The 15560-nt window shown below is 60.5% G+C and overlaps 3 protein-coding genes across 4 annotated transcripts; all 3 read left to right on the top strand.

The window, feature by feature from the left end:
• Window positions 1-177: 177 nt before the first annotated feature.
• ABB37_08283 (hypothetical protein) lies at window positions 178-7390 on the top strand (the record flags this gene model as incomplete). The annotated part of the gene is made up of 1 exon (XM_015807234.1): window positions 178-7390. The coding sequence occupies exon 1, from the start codon at window positions 1241-1243 to the stop codon at window positions 7388-7390; it is 6150 nt and encodes a 2049-aa protein (XP_015654183.1). The 5' UTR covers window positions 178-1240.
• Window positions 7391-8176: 786 nt separating this feature from the next.
• On the top strand, window positions 8177-10239 carry ABB37_08282 (hypothetical protein; the record flags this gene model as incomplete). Its single annotated transcript, XM_015807233.1, has 1 exon — window positions 8177-10239. Exon 1 carries the CDS (start codon window positions 8659-8661, stop codon window positions 10237-10239), a length of 1581 nt encoding a protein of 526 aa, XP_015654182.1. The 5' UTR covers window positions 8177-8658.
• A 1170-nt stretch (window positions 10240-11409) lies between these two features.
• On the top strand, window positions 11410-15374 carry ABB37_08281 (hypothetical protein; the record flags this gene model as incomplete). 2 transcript variants are annotated; one of them, XM_015807232.1, is made up of 1 exon in its annotated part: window positions 11410-15374. In XM_015807232.1, exon 1 carries the CDS (start codon window positions 11907-11909, stop codon window positions 15372-15374), a length of 3468 nt encoding a protein of 1155 aa, XP_015654181.1. In that variant the 5' UTR covers window positions 11410-11906. The 2 variants fall into 2 exon arrangements, with proteins under 2 accessions (XP_015654181.1, XP_015654180.1); XM_015807231.1 differs by having other exon boundaries at window positions 11416-15374.
• Window positions 15375-15560: the final 186 nt, after the last annotated feature.

Raw genomic sequence — 15560 nt, 5'->3', positions numbered from 1 at the left:
ATCCAGAGGCGTTGCATGTGAACGCAGTGCGAGTGCTCCAGCTGATGAGTCCTGAATTGACACGCCATTCTCTTTCTTCTCAACCTCATTTTGGTTTTTCTCTTCTTCCTCTCCTTCCATAACGTCTGCTTGTGTTTCTCTCCCCATGCCCTTCTGCGCTATACTTTCGCTGTTGCAGGCATCGCACTGCTCATTGGGGTCTTTGCAGTCTACATGTACAATATTCTGCATTGCTCTCTCACGTATATATACACAGAGGGCTTTCTATCCGTTTTGTTATAAAACTCCGGGGCTTCGCGTGGCTGCTTACGGCCACACGAGCGTGTTGTTTTCTCTTTCTATTACAGTTCCTTTTTTAAATTTTTATTTTCAACCGTCTAATTGAACCTTGTGTGTGTTTGTGTGTGTGGAAATCTCAGCGTGGGAGATTTTCCCACTCTCGTTCTCTGTTTTTCTTGTTTTCAATGCAATTGCCTCCATTATTATCCTTTTCCTGCTTGCCGTAGAGCCCCCTTTTTGTTCACTTCCGTGCGGTGAGGACTTGGCGAAGGGAAGTCGCGGAGGATCGAGACACAGCCCAGACGGTGTGCTGTTCTCCGTTTTCTCTTCTTTCTTTTTTTTCTTTGGTTTATAAATCAATATATTGATATATATATAACCGTGTAGTGGTGTTACTCTTGTTTTCTTTCTTGGTTTCGCTGCTTGACATACCTAGTGTGTAAATACATAGGACTGCCTGTCTGTTTTCTTTTCGGTTTTTTCCCTCCTCTCCCCTCTTTTCCCCCCTTCGGATTGTGCACGCGACAGGGTGAATAGGAGGAGGCAGCTGCATATAGATTTCAAGCAGTGGGGTCGGTGTAAGAGCCTTATTATTAGTATTATTCTTAATTTACAAACGATTAGTACTATTATTTTCTGGCTTATTGTCGCAAAGTTTTGCTGATTGCTCGGCGAGAGAGTAGCGGGGGGAAAGGAAAAAGAAGGAAACTCTAAGTCGTCGCAGTTATAGGAGAAGCCGAGACAGAGCCGCTGAATAACCTCTGCGCAAACAACCAAAACCAAGAAAACGGCGACAACCACACACTCACCTCTTTCTTTTTCAAATGCTTTTGAATACATCCTTTGTTCACGCTTCTCTTCCTGCTGCTGCTGTGCTTCACGGGGCGGTGCAAACGTAAAAAGGAGAAAATCAGGAAAGCATACACTCGGATAAGAGGCATTAAGACCCGCTCCACACGCCATGCCAGTGCCACCACGCCAACCACCGGCCGATATGGCCAGGGAGTCGAGCTCCGGGCCCAGCTCGCCACGCGCGACACCGTCCCTCGCCGGCTCCCCGACAGGACATGAGCGTCGCAACGGCGGTGGAGCCCGGCTGGGGGTGACAAGCTCGCGTGGGGGCCGTCGGCACGTCCGGGCACGCGTCCTCCCCCGCACGGACTCCGCCGGCTCCCTCACCTCCGCAAGCGCGGGCTCGCCGATCAGCTTGCTTCCCGGCGACTTCCCCCGCACCGGCGCCGGCAGCCACTTGCTTCCTCTCACCCCGGCCCACCCCAGCGAGGGGGCGGGGAGTGCGCGCTCTACCGAGCATCCCGCCTCGCGCAGCTCCAGCTCCGATGCCCCGTCGACGCACGCTCCCACGGCGCACAACGATGAAAATGAGCGGAGGGAGGAGCAGGAGCGCGAGCGGCTGCGTGGGCAGGAGGCGCGTAAGGAGGCCGACAAGGAGGCGATAGAGTCCATTCTGTCCGACCCGGAGCGGCATCGGCGTGCCATCGCCACCGGCTCCTCCAATCCTCTGCACGTGTGGAGCCACGAGTCCGCCTTCGTGAAGTCGCGCTACTTCAGTTTGAGGCGCCGACGCGATGAAAGGAAGTACGAGAAGCAAAACGAGCAGGCCGGGAAGTTCTATGACGAGTACTTCGCCGCGGAGACGGCGCCGGACGCGGGTGTGTGGTCGCGTGGGTCGTCGGACCAGAGCCCCACCTCCTCTAGCAACGCCGTCCAGAAACGCCTGCTGGCGGACACCGCCGGCAATGGCGGCAGCGGGGGCAATGGAGGTAATAATAATAATAGGAAGGACGGGCGCAACATCAGCTTTGGAATGGGCAGCTACTACCTTCCCCCGGTGGAAGTCTCGCTGCTGGAGAAGAAGGACTCGTGGGCCCAGCAAGACCACTGCCGCACGCGCAACATGAACGCACTGCACGCCTTCTCGTGGGATCAGCGTGTGTTTCTGCCACAGCGCCAGGGCTTCTTTTCTCCCGTGTTCGACCTCCTCGCCTCTCCGCGGCTGTGGGAGAAGCTCGATTGGACGATTCGCGGCTCGGTGCTTACAATTTTGCCGACGCTGATCTTGTGCACGGAGCCGAGCACGCGGAAAATCTTTCCGATGCCGACCTCGGTGGTCTTCCTCGCCTACTGGACCACCCAGCCCACGCTCGGCGCCGGCTTGCGTGAGACGTTCATCGTGCTGAAGGGGTTCTCCATCAGTCTGGTGATCCTCTTGATCATCATCGCGATCAACCCCGGTCCTTCATGGGTGACGCTTATTATTCTCTTTTGCTGTCTCCTTGTCACGGGCTTCGTGGCGGAGCAGATGAAGCGCACGGTCGCCTACTGCTTTGCAAGTTTGCTCATGCAGTACATCTCCTCGCGGGCGAACACGGGATACAGATTCGTCGGCAACTACTACGCGACGATCCTGATCGGGCAGGGATTTGGCCTCGCGTCGTTCATGTTCCCGTACATTCGCTGGTCCAGCGAGAACGCGCGGCGCTACATCGTCATCACCGGCGACGCGGTCAGCCTCTCCGTGCACGGTGCGTGCTGCAGTTTCTGGGTCAAGAACAGTCTCCTAGAGCGTCAGCTGCACGTGGCACGTCTGCGACAGCTGCGGAGCACCATCCAAGCGAGCATGGCGAAGGCACAGCAAGGACTTTCGGAAATGGGCTACGAGCCGCACTCAGGCGTCTACGCGGCGCGGCTTAAAACACGCATGGCCTTCCTGAAGAACGTCTTCAACGTGGTGCAGTCCATGACACTGGTGATTGAGCAGGTGGGCGCCAACCCGGCGCTGGTGGAGACGCCGATGTGCCGCGAGTTCGGCGAGCGCATTCGCGAGGAGCTGAATCTGATCGCCTCCGCGATGGACTCTATCATCCTGCGCATCGTTGACTTGGACAACGTGGTGTCCGTGACGGACATGACCGCCTTCCGACTGGCCCGGACGCGGTTCGAGGAGGCGGTCTCCAATGTGCGCGATGAGGTGATTTTGAGCAACCCCGACTACCGCACCGACAACAGCGACATCCTCCTCGGCTTCTTCCTCTTCAGTGTGGAGGAGCTGACGGAGACGATCAGCAAGTTCGAGGACGCCGCCCAGCCACCGAGTAACCTGTGGTACTTCGTGACGTTCCCTCTGCGCGATTTGCAGAGTAGCTGGGCGGCCTTCGTCGACCTGTACCACGCCATCCGCATCCGCCGCTCCATCACGCGTCGACTGAAGGAGGCGATTAAGCTGTCGGTGTGCATCATCGTCGCGGCCATCTTTCAGGTGTACGGCTTGAAGAACGACGCGACAAGTCCGGTGGCGGGTGTAGAAATCATTGCCTTTGTGTACCGCGCCACGGGTGGGGAGAGCTTCCAGTACTCGACGCTGCGTATGCTGGGCACGGTGCTGGGCTCCCTGACCGGTCTGCTCGCCGTGCAAATCGCAAACGGCCGCCGCCCCACCCTGTACGGCTGCACACTCGTGTTGACCTTCATCGGGTCCTATGTGCAGGCGGCCCCCGACTACGGTGCGCTGGGCAGCGCCCTCGCCAACAGCGTCGTCTCCATTGTTCTGCAGTATAAGAGCCAGCCGAACGCGACGACGCGCATCCAGCAGAACTGCTTTGCCATTCTCATCTATTTTATCATTTCCTCGCTCATTTGGCCCGTGCGGGGACGGACGAAGGTGAACACGGGGCTGGACATGAGTCTGCGCATGGCGCGGGAGGCGACGGACCGCCTACTGCGCAACCTCGACCTCCCCGACAGCGCCACCGCCGTCAGCGCCGATGTGCTGGCGGTGCTGGGCGAGATGCAAAAGAAGGTTTCTCAGCAGCTGTCGAACATCCCCGGCGCGGTGGCCGAGCCCACATTGGACTCGGTGGGCTTTCCGGAGATGCCGTGGCGCATGCTCGTCTCAGCGCAGCGCAAGCTGCTCGTGACGCTGCTCATGATGCGCCACGCCTACCACACCTTCATGACGAGCACCATCGCAGATGTCGAGGGGTCGAGCGACAGGGACGGAAAGAGGGTGCTGGACAACGTCGACATGATCGGCGCCGGCCCTGCCGCGGCGACGAGCATCTCGGTGCACTGGGTCGTGCTGCACCGCATCTCCCCCCACACCCGTCACCTCAGCCAGCTCTTCTACGAGGCGGTGGAGGTGTACCTGCTGACGCTGTCCAAGGCGACCTTTGTGCCCACCGCCGATCTTACCCGGCTGCGACTTGGCATGATGCAATGCTATGACCGTATTGTGGCCGTGTACATCGAGACAATCCAGCGCGAGCTGAACACCAGCGATTCAGAGGAGGGGGAGGAGGCGACGTCTGACGACGACGACGGCGGCGCGGACGGCGGTGACCCCACGACGACCGCAACCGCACCACCGCGAGGTGGCGACGGTACGCTGACGCTGGGGGCCGTTGCGGGCTTCGTGCCGCCGCCGGCATCCACCTTCGCGCCGCACCCCACCACCGTCGGTGGCACCGCCGACGGCGTCGATGCCGTTCAAAACAACAAGAGCAATAACAGCAGCGTCATGCGAGGCGGCAAGAATCGCACCCTCTCCGCTGGCAACGTCCATCGCACGAGCTCAAGCATGGCGGGGCCGGCGCGGACTTCCTCCTCCCTCTCCAAGAAAGGGGCCGGCCACTTCTCATATAAGTTGACACCGGAGGAGCGGCAGCGGCTGCGGGAGTACGTTTTAGGCCCCAACAGCGCAGGAATGGACAACATGTCCTTCTTCTCGAACGCGGCAGCGATGGCGGCGGCAGCCGAGCACAGAGGGGCCACCACCACCACCACCGCCGCAGAAGCGGCGACGGGGCCTCGTCCCATCTCCCACCCGAACAGTCCTACCACTGACGGCCACCACGCCGGCCATCCCGCGGCCCCCAACACCACCGGCTCCAACAACGCCAGCGTCGCCCACTCAAACGTGGGGAATCGAACCTTCGCTGGCGGCTTCGTGTCCAACCGCAGTATGCTGAACCCCACCGGCAGTTTTCGCAGCCGCAATGCTAGCATGCTCGACTCTGCCATGCTGCGCAACGCGGGCATTGTTCTGCAGGAGCCGGTTCACGAGGCGCCGCAGCACCGACACGACGGCAGCGAGTCGGGCGCCTTCTCCACCCTGCGCAACTCGTTCATGCCACGCTCAGGCGGCGGCAATCGCGGTCGGCGTTCGTCTCCTGCGGGCGGCAACCGTGATGGAAACGATCCTACAGGCGGCGGCGACGACGCGGACGGCAGTAGCAATAATGGTGCAGACGAGAACGCGGAGGCGGCGGCCCGCACCGTATCGGATCAGCTGTCTATGCGAAGTGAGGGCGAGGGGTCGACCGTGCCGCCACCCCCACCGCAGCGCCGTCGCGGCTCCAGCCTTCTTCGCAGGTGGCACCACTCGTCCTCACCACACCAGTCGGCGCAGTTCACTGAACGGGACGAGGGAGGCGGCAGCGGCGGCGCTGCCGCCCCTTCGATGCTATCACAGGACCCTCACACCGCCAGCGCCCACCAAGGACTTACCGTGAAGAAGTCCAAGACGGCTAAGTACGCCGTGCCATCGGTGCTGCAGATGTCGATGGTGCTGCCTGCTGGTGCCTACGCGCTCCGCAACCCGGAGGCAACGGCGGCCGCTGCAGCTGCTGGTACCACGACTACCGTCTCCCCGTCGTTTCACGCTGCCGTGCCTTCCGCTTCTCGACCGGAACCCCCCTCGGCGCAGAGTGCAGCTGGCACTGCGCCGTCCGCCCCGCCCTCGCCCACGACGACATTGCTGAATAACAACAGCAACCAGAGTTTTGTGTCCGCCGCCGCGGGAGTGACCGGCATCGCGGCGGGTGATGTCTTCTCGCTGGGCCGTGGTGCTCGAGCCCCTGCGCGGCCCGCGAGCCCGGTGGCGGCGACCGGGCCGACCGGCAATGCGCACGGACCCACCGGGGCGGCGCCCCATCCGCATCCGCTGTCTACCGGTGAGGGAGAGGCAGAGGATGACGGAGAGGGCCACCAGCGCACGCACAGAGGGACGCCACGCGCCTTCTCTAATGCGCCGACCGCGGCGCCATCGCAAAGTGCGGCTGCATCTGCCTCTCCAACACACGCACGAGGGGCTGCCGAGCACGCAGCGGGCGACGCCCACGAGCCTTTTGCGGCGGACGGGCTCCCGCGGCATCGCGAGGCCGATCGGAGTGCCGACAGTGAAGTTCGAGGGAACGCAGACCCCCCTGGCGTGTTGGGTGCGGCGGGCTCGGGTCTGCTGAGTGGTCCCCTGCAGCAGCAGATCGGCGCGACGGCGAGCACGAGCCCGCACGCGGCCCCGCCGGAGAGTCTCCTGCCCACGCCGATCCCGGCCCCCGGCACGGGCAATCCGCGCCTGACGAACAACAGTATCCCACTGGCGGGGTTTCTCAACAACAGCTTCAGCGCCGCCGGCCCGGCCATCCCTGCTGCGCTGCAGAACTACGTGGAGAGCTTGGCGGCGCAGCAACAGCAGCAGGTGCCTCCGCCGCCCGCCGTCCTCGGAAACATGTCCTTCATCGATCTCGCCGCGAACTTACCGGTGGTGAACCGCTCCTTTTTGAGCGGTAACCTGGGTAATGGAAGCGCTCTCAACAGCACCTTTGCGGGCCCCAGCGGTGGTGGTAGTGGTGGTGCTGGCGGGCGTAGCAACACGGCACAGCAGCCGAACTCTGTCCCCCTCGCGTCTGACCATGCGATCACGTCTTCTCCGCCGGCAGAGAGCGCGACGGCCCCGCCCGCGGTGTCCCCTCTGCTGCAGGACTCGATTCAGGCCAACTTTATGTCGCAGGTGAGTAAACTGGAGTTTAACAACGGCACCTTCATCGGGCCCTCCCACGGCAACAATCGCAGTAAATCTGCAAACGGTGATGCGGGCGCTCATGATGGTGGGCAGGCGCTGCTGAGTTTGCTGGATGTCGGCGGCACCGGCGGCAGCGACGGCGACGGCGGTGACGAGTACGTGCTGACGAACAGCGACATTCACAGCTTAGAGGCGTTCTTATTCGGGCTGCGTGCCGTCATTGTACAGGTCGAGGAGGTGGAGCGGTACTTGCTGGAGGTGGTGCACGGCAACGAGATGGCGACGAAGCTCTAACCCGGAGGGGAGACGGGAAACGGCGGTGGTGTGTGGTGTGCGTCAGCGTAGGCGGATCGCAGTCAGGGGAAAAGTTGTTCTACCTTGTATTCTTGATGCTGCTACTTATGCCCCTTTTTTTGAAGATTGTTTTTGGTCTGTTAGTGTTGCTGATGTGTGGTCTTTTGGCCCAAAACGCTGTGCTATACAATTTGGTGATTTTCTTCTATCTTCTTTACCCTCCTTTTTTTGGTACCGCGTCCTATCACGGTGTAGCGTCTCAGAGAGTTGGTGGTGCTGTATGTTGTGTGCGTCAAGCAGTTCTTGTCTGCATTCTGCCACGGCGAGGGAGTTGATAAGGCACAAGTACTATTACTGCGGTTTTTTTGTTTGTTACGAGGGTTTCCACGTCGCAGCTGCGACTTCCCCTGCCAGCGATATATATATATATATCTATATATGATGTTGTCAATGAATGCGTGTACGGCCAACCATGATATGTGTAGGTAGTTAAACACGATGAAGACGGTGTGTGTGAGCGAGGGAGCAAGAGAGCTGCCACGCCTACGTATGAAAAACGAAGACAAAGACAAAAAAAGCTTTGATGCTTCCTTTGTGGCTTTCTGTCACTTCCTTTTACTTCCTCTGCGACATCGTCGTCTTCGTGTGCGTGCTGCGTCATTCCACTTCTTCTATTTCTTGTTGCTACCGCTGCTGCTGCTCCTGCCGCCGCTGCTTATGATCTCTGTGCGCTTCTCCGCAACGGGCCACTTTCGCTGCCCACATATCTCTCTTCCTCCTCCCACAGACGTGCAGTCTTGATTTTGGTTTTTCTTTTCTGCGGACCGTTGTGCAACACCCAGACGGATACCCACCGCGCACACTCCACACCCACCCACCCACACATACCCACGAGAACCGTAGCGACTTCATCTGGTGTGCCACGCGTCAGCTCTCTCTCTCCCCTCTCCCCCATTCAACACACACGCGTGTTGACGTCTTGGTGGTGCAGTGGCATCTATAGGTGAGGGTCCGTTGCGAGCTGGCCGCACCGACACCTTTGTTCGAGAAGACGAAAAGTGATTCAAGAAGAAAATCATATCGCGTTCCCTTTTTGTGGCTTCCGCACACACACGTACGCCCCGTCGTCGGACTCGGCAAACATCACCAGCATATTATAATAATTGAAAAAGAAAGGAGGAAGAATCACCTCTTGAGCATCGGGTCTGTCGAGCAAGAAGCTTAAAACCCACAAAAACGCCCACCCGCAAGGAAGCGACATCAAAGAGATGTTTGGCGACTCGTACAAGAACGACGGCACCGCCGGGGACGCCGCGGAGGGCGGCCACAAACGCGTTGTCGCCACTGCAAAGTCGCTTGTGCCACAGGCAGCGAGTCCCACCGCTGACGCTGCTGGTGGTAGTGGTGCGGACGCCAACGGCCAGCCGCAGGCTCCGCACACCGTCAAGGACATTATCAAGACCCTCGATGAGGAGCAGGACGTCAGCGGACCGAAGGGCGGGTGCTGCTCCCGCATCTTCGTACCCTTCGTGGTGGCCGCCATGATCATCATCATCTTCGGCGCCATTGTCTACACAAACGGCACGGGCAGCGACGTCGAGGCCGCGCCGCGGGTCGCCGTCATTGTGATGGAAGGCTTCTCCGGCACCATCTTCCACGCCCTCATGCAGTCCGGTGTGCATCTGCCCAACATTGCCGCGATGCTGTCTACGCAGAAAGGAGTCTGGGCTGAGTGCGCCACCGCCTCGCAGTCCAGCTGCGCCCGCGCGGTGGTGGTCGAGAACGACACATCCGGTGAGGTGTACATCAGCGCCGCGGCTGCCGCGACGTCCATCTTCTCCGGCGTGTCGCCCCGCGCCCATCAAGTGTCCAACGGCACGCTGCAGGGCATGTCGATGTACGCGACGACTTCCAAAGTCTACCCCAGCTTTGCGAAGCGCGTGCGGGATGCCGGGAAGCGGGTGGCAGTGATGGCCAGCTCGCACGTGCTGAACTCGTTAAACATCGCGACGGGTGGGTGCAGTGAGCCGGGGGTTCTCGACATGGAATGCGCCGCGTCGCAGGCGGACATCCTCGCCTCCGGCATCGACGAGTTCTCCGGCAACGTTCACCTCGACTGTCTCGCCTCCTCCACCTGCAACGCGAACAGCCGTATTGTCAAGACGGCGACGAACCACATGCAGTGCAGCGACGGCCACGCCGAGGCGCAGTACTCCCGCCAGCTGAACAGCCTCTTCGGCGGCCTCGCCTACACCGCGCCCACGCAGAAGATGGCTGTGCAGAACACGGTCGCCGACAACCTCGACGACTCGCTTTTCGTCTTCCACTGGGACGCGCTGGCGGTGCGTGCGGCGAGCCCCTACCTGCCGGAGTTTCGCTACAACGTCTCGTCGCAGGAGTACATCGCCCAGGCCTACCTGCTCGATGCAATGGTTGGCCAGGTCATCAGCTACGTGCGTGACCGCTCGCGCAGTCAGAAGGAGAACTGGCTCGTCATCGGCCTGGCCGATCACGGGGGCAGCGACAAGAGCTTCAGCACGCCCGTCTCCCTTTCTACCTCCGAGGACGCCATTCCGTTTTTCATGGCCACCTACACGTCCAACTCGAAGGGCTTTATTACCCTGGCCGCGCTCGAGCGCCCGGTGACGCAGGTGGATGTCCTGCCGACGGTGCTGACGTGGCTGAACGTGGCGCCCTACGATGGTGAGACAAACAAGGTAGTGAACGGCAAGAACACGACGGCGGCCAGCCCCAAGGTGGAGGCGCAGGTGGCGGAGCGCAAGATGTTAGAGGGCCTCGTGCAGGGCATCTGCGGCTCCGGCATGAGCCTGACCGACTGCGCTACCTAAATGCGGTGCACCGGTGCGAATGACAGCCTTGCTCGAAACAAGTAAAGGAGAAGAAGAAAAGAGGATGTGTGTCCCCCCCTCCCCGTCCTAAGAGGGAATAAACCTGTAACTTGGACCCCATCGAGAGGCACAAGCAAGCATGGAACACCCACGTTGCAGCAGTCAGACCTAGGTGTGTGTGTGTGTGCGTGTGTGTAGTTGCGTGAGCTCTTTAATGTACCGGGAAAGAATCGGTCTCTGGCTGCGCCGCGCGAAACCGACAATCTTGCTCTTTCCCTAGTAACATAGGCCGTTTTGATTTTCGCCTGTTCGAGGTCCTTTTTAGTGCGTCTGCGTGATGATCGCATCAGCACACCTATTTACGGCTGCGCTTCCTCTCTGTTTCTTCTTCTTCCTCTGTGGTATAGCATGTCTTTGTATGCCACCACAATCGACGCTCTCATTATTGTTATTATATGTTATATATTATTTTTTATTGTAGGCGGGGGAGTGAAGCTGCGTGCTGTGCCTGGAGGAGTAGGTGAAAAAAAATATATATTTCCTTTTCACCGAAGCACGGCATCCATCTCCGTTCTGCTCTTGTGGCTTTGCTCGTCGTCTAACGTTTGGCCGCGCGTCTTCCGCCGTATGTTTCTTTTTCTTGGCTTCTGTTTCGCCTCATTGGGTTTTTTGTTCCGTGCGTGTTTTGTGCTGTGCTGTGTGGTACCCTTATCGCTAAAGCTAACCATCAACAACAAGAATTGTGTAGCACACCTGAGAGACACGCGCTCTCGTCTGTGTCTCCTCTTTCTGTTTTTCTCTCTTCCGATTAGGAAATTGGGAAGACGGGCCCACCTCGCAGGACTCGTGATGCCGAGGACGACGGCTGCGGACGCAGCGAGCTTACGTGTTACCATCTCTCGTCGATCGTTCTTGCTGGTCTGGGAGCGCCATACACCGTCACTTCGACCAAATCGAGGTGAGGTGCGACGAGCGACAACAGCCACACGATTGCCTCCTCGGGTAACTATTGCCGTTGCTATGGCGCTATGCGTTGTGGTCGACCCGCTTCGTCTCGCCCGACGCCTGATGTGTGCTTTCGACGGTCTCTGCTGAAAAAGAATAAAAGCGCTCTCTTCCCCACTAGAGCTGATTCCAACTCTCTCTCTATTTTTTTTTTACGGTCTGGGAGCGAAAGCACACGCAGCCAGGCCTCGTTTTACACGCTCTTCTCGGCATTTTTCTGTTTTCTTCTTCTTCCACAAAATCGCCACTTCGCGAAGCGATCCAGCGAGCTGAACGGACCACGGCTGACAGAGGAAGCGTCATCGAAGATTCGTCTTCTGTACGCACCACGTCAGCTTGCTGTTTCGAATTGTTCCGTTCATTTTGTGCATAGACGTCACCCCGCTGCGGAGCCACATCAGCAGTGGGGAGAGGACGAAGCACCCCAGGGGCGGTTAACTCCCTTCTTACTTGACCTTCTTCCTCACACACACGCGCACCGACCGGGAAAACCGATATATATCTTTGAGATCTTCTCCAGAAAAGGAAGGATTTTATCGTTACGTGGTCCCACAGCGAAGCATCGAAGAAGAATCTACACGGTTTAGCACTCTTCTTTATTTCTTTTCTCTGCCAAACATAGACGAGCGACTCCAATTCCCCTCCCCCCCTCGCCTCACAAGATGGAGTGGCATTCACCGACGAACTCGCCTGCGTCACCGGAGACGGAGCGCACGACAGCCGCTGCTGTCAACACCGCCGCCGGTGGAGTCCGCTTCTCCGAGACAATTAGCGGCTCCAGCAACCTACAGGACACCGTAGGGCAGCCCACGGCATCAGCCGCAGCCGCAGCCGCCAGCGGCGACTCTCTTCCGTCCCCAAACGCTTCGGCATCCCCTTCTCCTATCACGACGGGGGAGGCGATGGATGCCGTCGCGGCGCAGTGCGAGCGACGCGGACTGACGAATGCCGCAACGTGGCTAAGTGAGATGAGTCTGCATGCCCTGCCGTCCGTCCTGGCCGCTCCTTTGCCTACCACAAGCTCGCTGGCGTCGGTGGTGTCAGAGCTGGACAAGCAGGCGGTGCACCTGACTTCTCCTTCGTCGTCTTCGTCCCTGCAGCAGCAGCAGCAGCAGCAACACTTCCAGCGTCTTCACCGCGTCGCGTTGGGCTACTTCACGCGAGGCGAGTTCCAGCGGTGCCATCTAACCATTCTTCGAGAAGTCATGCGCACGAGAGAGCCGAATTCCGCTTTCAGCTCAGCAGCCGCTGCGGCTGCAATGGAGAAGGAGGAGGAGACGAGCAGCAGCACGGTGGACAATGCACCGTCGTCTCTGCCCTCCCCCGAGGTGGTCCGCGGCTTCCGCACCACCGCGCTGCCACCTCTGCTGCAATTCCTGAGTCTCTACGCTCTCTTTATGGACGGCATGAAGGTGAAGCAGCTCAGCAACAACGCCAACTCTTGCACGGGAGCTGGCGGCCCGCAGCGGGCAGTGCACCCACACGCGCACGTCCTCCGCGCATACCTGCTCGAGGCGATGCGCAACCCGATCAACACGCTGCGCCTCGCCGCGGCGCAGACCGAGGCGGTTCCCCCCTCTCGCCCCTCATCCGACACCCACGCCGTTTGCGGTGACGCGAACACCGACGTCCACAACAGCCACAACGACAGTGCAAGCCGGAGCGTGAACCGCGAAGGGCGAAGCTGCACCGCTCCGCCGTCGCGGCTGCTTGAGGGAACCGCCGTGGCAGATGGGTGGGACCCGCACACTCCGAGCACAAAGAAGCAGCCGTGGACCATCACGAGTGCGTCGCGCGTGCCGGGAGTCAAGGGTACCACTGCCGGCCCTGTGATGGGAGGAGGCTCGTCTGCTTTCAGCCGGACGGACGGCGGCAGCGTCGGCTCGCACACCTTCTCCAATTTCTCACCGGCCACCACCGTCGAACGGAGCGCGCCAAGCGGCGGCAGACACGACGCGGCCCCCACAGCGGCGCCTCCGCCTCCTCCTCCACCGCTGTCTGCCAGCCCCAACATCGTCGCCGCAGATCTTCTGCACCTCGACCCCTACCTGACGTGGCTGATGGGTGTCGTGCTGCGGGAGCTGCGGATGCGACAGGAGTGTGCCACCTTCTTGCTGGCCGCCGTCACCGTCAACCCGTTGTTGCGCTGCGCCTGGGAGGACTTGACCTCGCTCGTGAGCCGAGAGGCGCAGCTGGTGGAGCTGGACAGTGTGCTGGAGGACGTCGAGCCGTACTTCATGACAGACATCTTTGCAGCAGAGGTGCGGGGGCTGCTGGGGGTGTCGCCGATGTCGTCAACGCGACTACGCAACGCCGCCGCCGCCGCCGCTGTTGCGATGGGAAACAACGTCGGAGAGGGGCGGGAGGTTAGACTTGGAGGCGCGCTGGGAGTCGTCTCTCCACCTCCACCACCACCACCGTCCTCCTCTGCGTCACGATCGGCCGTTCCGCTGTTTGTGGCCTCTCCGCACACCCTGAACGGTGCTGTGGGGTTGGATGGGAATGCTGAGACACCTAACCTGGTCCAAGCGCGGAGTACGCCGCAACAGCACGCGAATGATACCAACAGTATTAACGGGAACCCACCCGCTGGTGTGGCGCCGCCGCTGCTGTCGTCACCCATTGTCCCTTCCACTTCTGCGGCTGCCTTTGCAAACGCCTGGGAGTGTCTCGGCCTGCTTTTCCCAGATACCCCGAGTCTGCTCAGTCAACTGGCCCACTTCTACTACCACCAACGCAACCGGCTTGACAAGGCCGAGGCGATATACCAGCGCATCCGCAAGCTCGACCCGCACTACTACGGCATCCTCTACGACTACTCCAACGTGCTGTACACGAAGCGAGACCGACTAGGCCTCAGCAGCCTCGTGCAGGCCGTCTACCACGCCGACGCCTTCCGGGCCGAGACGAACTTCGCGGTGGGCAACTACTACGTCCTGCTGGGCCAGCACGACCGCGCTGCCCTGCACTTCCACCGCACCACCGCCATCGACCCGCAGTGCGCCGAGGCGTGGCTGCTGCTGGGCCACGCCTACGTCGAGGTGAAAAACACCACCGCCGCGGTCGAGGCCTACCGCACGGCGGTCGAGCTGAACGAGCGGGACTACCGCGGGTGGTACAACTTGGGGCAGATATACGAGCTGCTGGAGGCCTACCACCACGCGTTGTACTACTACTGGCACACCACCTCGCTCCGCCCGGCCGATCCGGGGATGTGGGTCGCCGTGGCGAACTGCCTAGAGCACGACGGACGAGTGGGGGAGAGCATCGCCTGCTTGGAGCGGGCCGAGACGTACGACGCGAACACATCGCCCAACTACCCCGTCTACGTACGTCGCATCGCCACACACCACATCGCCAACTCGAGCTTCACGCGGGCCTGCGTCTATCTGGAAAAGCTGGTTCAGAGCCCCGCAGCAACCGGGGAGGACCTGCTGCTAGCCCTCCCCTTCCTTATTCAGCACTACGTCCAGCGTGCGCGCAAGTCGCTAGAGTTGCCGGCGCGCTCGTCGAGCTACGACCCGGCACTCTTCTCCCCCGGCCTGAATCTCTCCCCGGCCTCCTCCCCCGCCTCGGCGTCGGCGGGGCGGACGGCGCTGCACCACGCCCGGGCGGCGGCGGCCCTGCAGCACCTCCACAAGGCAGAGGAGCATCTCGAGGCGATGGCAGAGCTCGTGATGCCGGTGGGGACGTCGCTGCTCAGCGCCGCAGACGGACCGCCACCGCAGCAGGACACCGCGGGAGAGACTGCGCCGATGGCGAGGTTAGAGAACTTCACAGACGATGTCACCGCTTCCGGGAAGCGGCGCAGCAAGCAGTCCTCCGGCGGCCTCGCGTCGTACCGCACTAACGCCACAACAGGCTTTGCGACGCCGTCGACGACGACGAACGGCAGCGCTGCCGCGGCTGGCGTTGATGGTGGTGGTGGTCAGCTGCCGCCGGTTGCGTTCGTACGCAGCCGCCACCGCGAGATCAACGCACTCCGCACACAGGCGATGCAGCTGCTGCACCCACCCACGCTGTCGCAGCTGTCGGTGCCGTCGTCGATGCCGTCGTCGTCCTCTGTGGCGGGAACGGCGCATGCAAACCAGAAAGGGTTCTTCTCGACGCACACGGTTGAACGTCATTAGTAGGCGGGGAGCTGTAGCGTCGCTCTTGGCTCTCTCTCTCTTGCTTATTTTTTCTTTCTACTTAGATGCTGCTGTTTTACATGTTGTAGACCGTGTGTGCATGTGCGTGTGTGCGTGGATTGGCTTGTGTGGATCTTTGTTCTTCCCTTTGTGTTTCCCTTTTCTCTGAACGACAGCGATTTGGCC

This window comes from Leptomonas pyrrhocoris, assembly GCF_001293395.1.
Source record: "Leptomonas pyrrhocoris isolate H10 chromosome Unknown, whole genome shotgun sequence".
Classification (NCBI taxonomy): Eukaryota; Euglenozoa; class Kinetoplastea; order Trypanosomatida; family Trypanosomatidae; genus Leptomonas; species Leptomonas pyrrhocoris.
Note: the sequence above shows the minus strand (reverse complement) of the source record. Positions and strands in the feature narration are given on the sequence as shown.